We start from the raw sequence: 10,872 nt of genomic DNA on the forward strand, positions 1-10,872 counted from the left end.
AAGATCAGGAACAAAAAAAAATGCCCACTTCACCACTGTTATTCAAGGTAGGATCAGAAATTCTAGCCAGAGCAATCAGACAAAAAAGAGAAATAAAAGACATACACATTGGAAATGACGAAGTCAAATTGTCACTTTTTGCACACAACATGGTTTTTTATGTGAAAACCCTAAACACTCCACTGAAAAAACCTATTAGAAACAATAAACAAATACAGTAATTTTGCAGGATTCAAAATCAATGTACAAAAATCCATTGCATTGCTATACACCAATGATGAAGTTTCAGGAAATAAATGATAAAAAAGATCAATTATTTTTGCAAGTGAAACAAAAAGAATACAATACCTAGGAATCAACTTAACAAGAGATGTTAAAAACCTATATTCTGAAACTACAAGATATTATTAAAACAAATTGAAGATGTGGTACATATATACAGTGGAATATTACTCATCCATAAGAAAAGATGAAATACTGCCATTTGCAACAACATGGGTAGATCTTGACAGTATCATCCTAAGTGAAATAAGTCAGACAGAAAAAGTTGAGAACCATTCGATTTCACTCATATGTGAGATATAAAACCTAAAGCAACAAATAAACAAAACAAACAAAAACTCATGGACACAGAGAGCAGTTAGTGGTTAGCAGAAAGAAAGGGGGGCGGGGAAGGGGACAGGGGATCAATAAAGGGGATCAACTAAATGGTGATGGACAATTTTACTTTAGGTGGTGAACACACAATGCAATATAGGAATGATGTATTATTGAATTGTACACTTGAAACCTATATAATTTTGGTAAGCAATTTCACTGCAGTCAATTTAATTCAAAATGTAAAATAAAAAATAGAACAATCATATGTCCAGAAATCCCATTTCTGGGTATATATATGAATAAAATGAATTCTATATCTCAAAGAGGTATCTGCTCTTTCATGTTCATTGTAGTATTCTTCACAAAGATATGAAAACAGTCAAAGTATCTGTTGACAGACTAGATTAAACAAATATCTATCTGTCTATCTATCTATCTATCTATCTATCTATCTAATCTATCTATCATCTATTTATCATCTCTCTTCTACAATCTATCTATATACACACACAATGAAATAGTATTCACCCCCAAAAACGAAGGAAACACTGCCATTTGTGACAATATAGATAAACATGGAGTATATCATATTTACAGAAATAAGTCAGGCACAGAAATACAAACACAGTATGATCTCATATGTGGAATTTAAGGAAATTTTACTCATAGAATCAGAGAATAGAACTATGGTTGTAAGGGGCTGGGGTAGAGGGAATGGGAAGATGTTGGTCAGACTGCTAACTTTCAGTTTTAAGATGAGTAAATTCTGGAAATCTAAGGTACAGCATGGGGACTATAGTTAATAACACTGCATTGTATACTTGAAATCAGTTAAGAGAGTACATCTTAGGTGTTCTCACCACACACATACACACACGCTCACAGACACATAGTAACTTGATTATGGTAATTTTTTCACAGTGTATATGTATATTAAGTCATCACATTTTACAATAAAAACCTTCATGTTTTAATATACATACATATATATAATTTTAGTTTATCAATCATACTTCAATAAAGCTTGGGAAAAGGAAAACAATGAAGTAGTATTAACATGCCATTATAGACTAGAGTCCAAAAAAAAAAGCAAACAACAGTCTAACACAGCAGAGATTTAACTAATATTGTATGGGTTTGATAAAAATGACCGTGAATGACATAAAACATTTCAAGTGTTTCTTAAATTTCATTATTGTTTAATCACAAACAGATTCTCTGCACGCTAATGTCATCTTTATAGTCATTGATGCTGTATATATATGTGAATTTATCTAAATGACATACAACAAAATTTGAAGTACACTAAAGCCAAGGATAGGAAATATATAAGAAATGATTTTCAAGGACAACCCTCATATGTGAGCACTTATTTCTACTAAAGAAGAAAGAGAAAACCAAAGAGTGACAAAACTCGTGAAGATAAATATCACATAATATTATTTTCTGATTATGAAATTTAACTGAATTTAGAATCTAGATTACACAGTCCTGCCTTGTACAGAGTGTTCAAGATATTTTAAATAAATGACTATCTAGCATTGCTTTTGAATACCATAAGATATATTTACTACGTCTTAAATTCTTTAGATTTTTTTTTCCTTAAAGAGGTAAGAGTAATTCTTATTCTATATATTTTTTATTAAAGAAGTTGCTATATTTTCCTGTGGTCATGGATTTGTTATCTCTAATTTCCTTGTTCCTTTGATACTCTTCAGTCAATTTTCTCTAAAGTAAGTGTGTATAGAAAGAGGTAAATAACACAAAAACAAATAAGAGAACAGTTCTAAGAAGAAAACAATGTCTTACTGAGAAATACTGCTGAAGGTACTGGAGTGTATGACCTCACAAGTCAATTTCTTGATCCAAAATATTCACACAATGCTGTGTGCCATTTACTTATTTCCTTTCTCCAACTCCTCTTTTCTTTTTCAAAGTACCCAAGCTACATAGAACCATGAAATCTAATACGTGTATCAGAATTCTTCCTCATTGGACTCTCAGATGATCTAGAACTTCAGCCTCTGTTCTTTGGGCTTTTTCTGTCCATGTACCTGATTGCCATATTGGGGAATCTGGTCATCATCTTGACTGTCAGCTTAGATTCCCACACCCAAACCCCCATGTACTTCTTTCTCGCCAACCTTTCCATGGCTGACATCTGTTTTATCTCTACCACTGTCCCAAAGATGATTATAGACATCCAAACTCACAGCAGAGTCAAATCCAATGCAAACTGCCTGACCAGATGTCTTTTTTGATCCTTCTTGGATGTATGGATGTTATGCTGCTGACTACGATGGCTTATGACTGGTTTGTGGCCATCCGTCAACCTCTGCACTACTCAGTCATCACTGACCCATGCCTCTGCTGCTTCTTAGTTTTGGTGTCATTTTTTATCAGCTCTTTTGGGCTCCTAGCTGCACTAATCAATAGTGTTACAACATACTTGCTTCAAGGATGTAAAGTTTCTAATTTCTTCTGTGACCCTTCTCAACTCTTTCGTCTTGCCCGCTTTGACACCTTCATCGTTAAGATAGTCATGTATTTTGTTGGGGCTATCTCTGATTTTCTCCCTATCTCAGGCCTCTTTTTCTCTTACTATAAAATTGTTTCCTCCATTCTGAGAGTTCCGTCAATAGGGAGGAAGTACAGAGCATTCTCCACCTGTGGCTCTCAACCTGTCAGTTATTTGCTTATTTTATGGAATAGGCATTGGTGTTTACTTTGGATCAGCATTGTTGCCTTCCCTCAGGAATGATGTGGTGGCCTCAGCCATGTACACTGTAGTCGTCTCCATGCTGAACCCCTTCATTTATGACCTGAGGAACAGGGACATTAAGAGTGCCCTAGGGAGACTCCAGAGCAAAACAGTCTGGTCTTAATATCCATGTAACTGTTTTTGAAGTGTGGTTGGAAAACCCAGCAAAACCAAACATGAAAACTGAATACTGTGTGTTTGGTCACATTCATTTTAGTCTCATGGTTTTTATTCCTCTCCAGGCTTCACATGTGGGTGTCACTTCTTTTGATTTATCTTTCACTGAATTGGGAGAGCATCTTGGGATCCTTCGTACATCATAATGAATGCATGAGAGGTTCTCCTCAACCACTCTGCTATGCAGGTGAAATGCACGACTATTATTATTTACTTAAACACCACATCCTTCTCAACAGTTTCTGCATATGTTCCATATAAATTTTGCATCTGTCGAATTTATTTATTCAGATAATTTATGAGGATGCAGGTAATGTCTGTGGATTTTATTGGAATCCTTTGGGGAGTTTTATAAATACTGATGACTGGATCTATTGAAGGAGGTCAATAAGAAGGTGTGACTTCCAGTTAACCCAAGAGCTGGACCTGGGCAATTAGAGTCAGCTTGCCTTTCCCCTGTCCTTGGAATGTTCATTCCACTTGCTTACTCTCCACTAGAAGCTGGTCCAAAGATCTAGCCTTGACCATGTAATGTGTTGTTGAGACCATCTCGTTGTCATACATGACTGAACCCAGTTAAGGCCTCTTTTATACATAAATATTTAAGATTTGGTGGGCAGGTGTGTAGATCTTCTGTTGTGGCCACTGAAGACAAGCCTTGTATGTAAATTCTTTAGCTTCAGAAAACTTTCCCATAACAATCTGGAGTGATCTGATTCTCCCTTTGGTCTCAATATGGCCCTCTGCGCATGGGGACTAGTTTCAAATTTCACCCTGGAAGCCCCAGAGATTGCAAACCAATATGGTCTCCCTTGCTAAATATTGACCCTATATGCAGGGGTTTATTTCTAGGCTTTTGATGCTGTACCATTGGTCTCTGTGTCTATATTGAATCCAGTCCTATATCTTCTTGTGGCTGGTACTGGTAGTCCCTGCTCCTCTTCCTTGTGTTTAGCTGTGTGTTTATGTCTAAACTTTGCCGTCCTCTGGGTTGGGTGAAGCAGAAATAGGTGCTTCCTGTGCCTCACTAAAAGGCAGGGGAAGCTGCTTGCACACTCTACCCTCCCTTTTCCTATGAGGATAACAACTTCCTCTAGCTGGGAAGTTCCCTCCTGGTGCTGAGTAGTGCTGGCCTGTGTGGTGGAATGATGTATGCAGCCGTTCTTTTTTTCCTTTGTTTGGCGATTCTCAAGTGTTTTGTTCCACTGCATTGCTGAAGCTTCCTAAAAGGACTGCTGAGCTCTCCCAGTGCAGTGTTTGTTCACGAATGGCCGTCTAATCATTGAACTTTGAGGGAAAACAGAGGCTGGCCTCTGCGACTCACCATCTTGGTTTTGTTACACTTCCTTCACATCAGTTAATGACAAACCAGTTGTTAAATTCCTCATCCAAACTCCTATGAGCCAGGATAACAGTGTGGCTAGGATATATCAGGTTGCAAAGTACTGTCATCCCCACATGAGCTCACTTCATCAACTGAAAAAATCTGAGAAACTACAAATGGCCTTAAGCACAATTATTTAAACTTTAGGATTGGTGAACACAAAGTAAGCTAATGAAAATACATACTGGAATAGGATGAGCTCTTCTTAATGAGCAGAAATCACAAGCCACCTGGGACATTTGTTGAATTTGGGTACAGAATGGTTGCAGATGGGTGTGATATCAATGGAGGGACTCTGATGATGGAAAAGAAACCATGCTGGCTTTTTTTGACTACATGTCCTGAAGAAACATGCTGGGGTCCACAGTGACACCAAATCAGAGGCAATTTCTACTCATAAGCCAGTTTATCTGCAAGGAAGTTTTATTGAGAGCATCTTGGTTATAGACTGTATTGGGAAGCAGAGACATCTTTGCAGTCCTGTGGTGCTTAGAGGCAAATGTCCTGAGATTGGGAGAGGCCTGTGTGGTGGTCAAATTCCAATATTCACCCAGTCACCTCCATTTCCTATATCTTGACCCATCCTCTTGAGTGTGTCCTGGGCCAACTGACTCGCTTCCAACCAACACATGGCAAAACTAATGAGATGTCACTTTTGAGATTACGGTACAAAAAGTCTCTGGCTTTCATAATCTTGGCACTTGTTTTTCTGTCACCTATTTGTTTGTCCTAATGGGAGCCAACAACCATGTGCGATCTTCTGTGTGACAGGGAACTGCGGAAGGCCTCTGTTCAACAGCCTACAGGAACCCATCTTTCTAAAATGAGTGGACTTGGAAACAGGTCTCTTCCCAATCCAAATTTGAGAGGACTGCAGCCCGAGCTGACACCTTGAGTGTACTTGTTATAACTCTGGTTTATTTACGAGAAGTAGGAAGTTATAAATAAGTGCATAAACGTCCATAGTTTTCTAATACCAACATATATCAATGAGAAGGAAAAATCAGAACTTGGGCTGTCATTTAAATAAGCAAAACAAACAAACAAACAAATAAACAAATGACAAAATACCCTTAAGGGGAAAAAGAAAGTTTCTTTTAGAGACAGAAATATTTTATTAAATGAGAAAATGGGAATCATTTCAGATTCTTGTTAAAGAAAACCTAATTCTCCCCAATTTACATAATAATAAATGGATTTGCAGATATCTAAGTGAAAAAGTCATAGATTGAAAAGAAAAAGAGTCTGCATTTTACATTAAGATCCTTGAAACTGGAAGTCATATGCGAAGTGTACAGCCGAACTTTCTCTTGAGAAGAAGGGCCCAGAGCCTTCTATGTACATTCACTTTTCTCCTTTTCCTCTTCTGTCAATGTTTGGAGGTCCTAAGAGACTGGGAGAACATGTGCCAATTTTTCTAATTATGAGCTCTGTGTATTGATCTCTCGAGGCCACTCAGGAGTAAATAATTAGCCAGTGCCTCCAGCCCTTCAAGCTGCTAGTCCCAGTTAAGCTTCATACCTGTCTTTTCCTCCCAGACTTGTTGCCTGCATCAGGAGATCCATGCCTGAATGTCTTCCTCCCAGTCCTGAGGACAGAGCCTCAGCCCTCATCATTCACCAGACAGGAGAAGGCAGTGGACCTAAACTCCTAGGTCATGGCCCAGCAGAGACACAACACAGACCAGTAAGTGCCAAGGAAGATGGTCTTTGGAGGAGATATTATGAAGAAGCTTCTTTCCTTACTATCAAGACAGCAGGACAACTGAGATGGCCAAACAGGAAGCATCAGTATGCAAAGTATCAACTCAGAGGCTTATAAAGTTTATGTTATTTTTTTTTCTGTTGCGGTTTTCAGAATTCTCATTTAGAACTCTACTCTTTGCCACTTCCATTTCTAGCTTCCGAAGTCGTTGCCCACACCTGAGCAGGTAATGGATCCCGAAAATTTCACAAATGCTGGGATTGTGATCATGATGGGGATAAGGAGAGTAACCATAATATCACAAAACTTTATTGAGGGTTTCCTTGTCTCAGGCTCAGAACTATGTGCTATATAGCCTTAATTTTCATCTGCATGATATTCCCGTGTTGGGGTATACCCACTATTGTTATTTTACAGTTGAGGATAAGGGCACTGTATTCTTATGTAATTTAAGCCAGGTCCTTGTGCATAAAAGGATGAAGTCAGGTGTATACCTGAGCAGTGAGACTCTATTCACAGGATGCAGGGTGCAGTACAAAGTCTTCCCATACAAATTAGCTTTGTGTTACTATCGAACCCTTGATACGTGGCTAGTCCAAATTGAGATGTGTTGTCAGCATAAAATACCAGATAGTTGAAGATGTACAAGAAAAAAATGCAAAAAATATCTCAATTTTGTGTGAAATTAAAATATTCTTGGAATAATGGGTTAAATAAAAATGTTAAAATTAAAATGAACCAAAAAACCAACAAACCTATTCAACCTTCCTTTCCAGGTCACTGCAGGCAGCATGCCTGCAGGGAAGTGACTTAGTCTCATTTCTTTCTTTCTTCCTTTTATTTTCCTTAGCAGCTTTTATTTGTATAGCCAAAAATGGAAAATAAACCAAGTGTCCTTCAACAGATGAAGAGCTAAAGACAATTTGGTACATTCATACCATGGAATACTATTCAGCAATAAGAAGGAAGAAACCATTGATACACCCAATAACTTGGCTAAATCTTAAAAACTTTATGCTGAGTGAGAAAAGCCAATTTCCAAATGTTACTACTGTATGATTGCATTTACATAATATTCTCAAATGACAAAATTACAGGAATAAAGAACAGATAAGTAGTTGCCAGGGGGTAGGTGTGGGGAGAGAGGCAGTAACAATAAAGGGGCAGCATGAGGAACTTCCATGTTGTGATTGAACAGTTCTGTCTCTTCTCTGTGGTGGTAGTGATTACACAAATCTATACAAGTAGTTAAATGCCATATCATCCCCAAACTACCAAAAGCCAACAAACAAACAACCTACAAAATAAAACAAGTGCATGTAACTTGGTATAAGATCTGTAGCTAGTTATTTGTATCATGCCAGTTAGTTTTCTGGTTTTGACAATGCTGAGTCTCAGTGAAGCCCCAGTACCTACACTACGGTTGGTGCAGAACACCCAATCAAAACAAAGCAAAACAAACACAAATACACATGTAAACTCTCTTAAACATTGATTTACCATTTGTTAGTTTACAGGGACACAGCATAGTCCATATGGCTGCCACACACAGGGGGCTTTCCTGCCTGGGCTATCATCCCTTCCATGGATGTCCGTGTGATTAAATACATAAATGAGATTCTGTCATTTCATTCCAAGAGCTCTTCCCAGAGTGACTACTTGAACCTGATGAGGGGGTTGTGTGAACTTCTGAATTGTAGCCAAGTTGGCTTCAAATCGTAGGGAACTGGGGTCCTTACAAGTGGTATCTGAAGTGAGGGAGAAAGTGGTTTTGTGTGACTGAGCACTTAACCTCTAGGATCTTACATTCCAGGTAGATTGTGTCAGAATTGAGTTAACTTAGGGAGGGATAATTTGAAGCTAAGTGACACAGCAGTGTAGCCACAAGACATACACACACACACACACACACACACACACACACACACACACACACAATGCAATCAGACACTTTATTACATAACTCTTACAGTATGTATATAAATACTCCAAATCAAGAGAATTAATTGCACTGCTTTTGGAGAAAATAAAATCCTATGATTGCTCATTAGTGTCCTAAAATTAAAGAAACTAATGAAATATTTTTTATTTATTATGGGAAAAGCATATTTCTCACTTCTTTGCTTTCTTTCATGGGAGGGGACTGATAGGTTACTCTCTTTATGGATTTTTAAATCTCTAAATTACCTTGCTTCTCTAATTTCTCGAGCTCATTCTTTCCAAAGGGATGCATATAGTAACAGGTTAATGGAGCAAATCAAATGTGAAAAAGGTTCTCAGAAGAATGTTTGTCATAACTGAGAAATACTACTAAAGGAGTATGGTCTTCGAGTGTGAATACTTTATTTATGAATTGCTTAAATCCAAAATATAGACTCACTGATGGATAATTGTATACTTGTTTCCTTTATACAATTCTCGTTTATTTTACAAAAGGTCTCTCTGCTTTGTGGAACAACAGAACATAACAGGTGTCTTGAAATTTCTCCTCCTGGGACTCTCAGATGATCCAGAACTGCAGCCTCTAATTTTTGTGTTCTTCATGTCCATGTACCTGGTCACCATGCTGGGAAATCTGCTCATCTTCCTGGCTGTCAGCTCTGACTCCCACCTCCACACTCCCATGTACTTCTTCCTCTCCATCTTGTCCATGGCTGATATTGGTTTTACTTCTACTACCATCCCCAAGATGATTTTGGACATCCAAACTCACAACAGAGTCATCTCCTATGCCGGCTGCCTGATTCAAATGTCTTTTTATTCTTTCTTTGGATGTCTGGACAGTACACTCCTCACTGTGATGGCCTATGACCGGTTTGTAGCCATTTGTTACCCTCTGCACTACCTGGTCATCATGAACCCCCGTCTCTGCAGCCTGCTGGTTCTAGTGTCCTTTTTGATCAGCCTTTTGGACACTCAGTTGCACTGCTTGTTGATGTCACAACTTTCTTTTTGCACAAATGTGGAAATTCCTCATTTTTTCTGTGACCCTGCTCAACTCCTCAAGCTGGCCTGTAATGATTCCTCCACCAGTGAAATAGTAATCTATATTATTGGTGTCATCTCTGGTGGAGTTCCACTCTCAGGGATCATTTTCTCTTATTATAAAATTGTTTCCTCCATTCTGAGAGTCCCATCATCAAGTGGGAGGTATAAAGCCTTCGTCACCTGTGGTTCTCACCTTTCAGTTGTTTGCTTATTTTATGGAACAGGCTTTGTGGTGTACTTCAGTTCAACTGTTTCACATTCTCCCAAGAAAGGTGCAGTGGCCTCAGTGGTGTATACAGTTGTTGCCCCCATGCTGAATCCCTTCATCTACAGTCTGAGGAACAGGGACATCAAGAGAGCCTTGCAGAGGCTCCTCAACAGAACAGCATAGTTTCAATATTGCTCCTCTTCCCCATTTTTTGGTCTATGGATTAGAAATTACTGCAAAACCAAACATCTAGAATTGGTATACATGCTTCTTTGGGCAAACAATTTTTGTATCTCATGGCTTTCATTCCTTTTGATCTATTATAACTGAAAGTAGCTTATTTTGGCACATCTTTGATGGGATTAAGGGACTATTCTGTGATCCTATATATGTCAAAATCACTGCACAATTGAATTTAATTACAACAATGAAATCTAATGTATTTGTCACCAATGAACCAGGCATCCTGTAGATATTGACAACTCTCTTTTGAATACATAGCTGTATATGATTCCCAATCATTTTCACCATCCATGCCTATTTTCCATAAAACTTTGGCTTCGTTCAAATTCAAATTGCATGAGAAAATGTGTGTCACTGTTTCTCAATCTACGCTTCCTACTTGAAGCACCTGATGAGCTTTAAAATTTTTCATGGCTGAGTCCCATCACCAAAGATTACAATTTAATTGGACTGGAGAGTGAAAATATTATAAATGTATTTAACAGCACCTTAGGTGTGTCTAATGTGCAGCCAAGGTGAGAACTATTGAATTTTGCCCCTCTTTTTATTCCAGGATGACTTGTATGTCTTGGGTTCTTTACTGTTTATGATTAGGTCCTGAAGATCTCAAAGTCATCAGTGCTTATAAAGGCAAAGATACAAAGGAGTTTGCCTGAGTCACAGCCAATGCAATTTTTTCCCTTATATTCCTGGTAATAAATTTCTTTCCACATATTCTCTCCATCCACACTGTACAGCTGTCCCTCTGTGCTGGATATGAAGCTATTGTTTTCTGCTCCAAACTTAGCCATATATAATGTAAGTTGT

The 10,872-nt window shown here is 38.2% G+C and overlaps 1 protein-coding gene and 1 pseudogene across 1 annotated transcript; both read left to right on the plus strand.

Annotated features, from left to right (window-relative positions):
* The first annotated feature begins 2,648 nt into the window (after window positions 1–2,648).
* Window positions 2,649–3,485, plus strand: LOC120600559 (olfactory receptor 18-like; annotated as a pseudogene).
* Window positions 3,486–9,057: 5,572 nt separating this feature from the next.
* Window positions 9,058–10,005, plus strand: LOC120600560 (olfactory receptor 18-like). The gene has a single exon (XM_039859968.1). The coding sequence runs from the start codon at window positions 9,169–9,171 to the stop codon at window positions 10,003–10,005; it is 837 nt and encodes a 278-aa protein (XP_039715902.1). The 5' UTR covers window positions 9,058–9,168.
* The last annotated feature ends 867 nt before the right edge of the window (window positions 10,006–10,872 follow it).

This window comes from Pteropus medius, unplaced genomic scaffold (genome assembly GCF_902729225.1).
Source record: "Pteropus medius unplaced genomic scaffold, Ma_sr-lr_union100, whole genome shotgun sequence".
Taxonomy (NCBI): Eukaryota; Metazoa; Chordata; class Mammalia; order Chiroptera; family Pteropodidae; genus Pteropus; species Pteropus medius.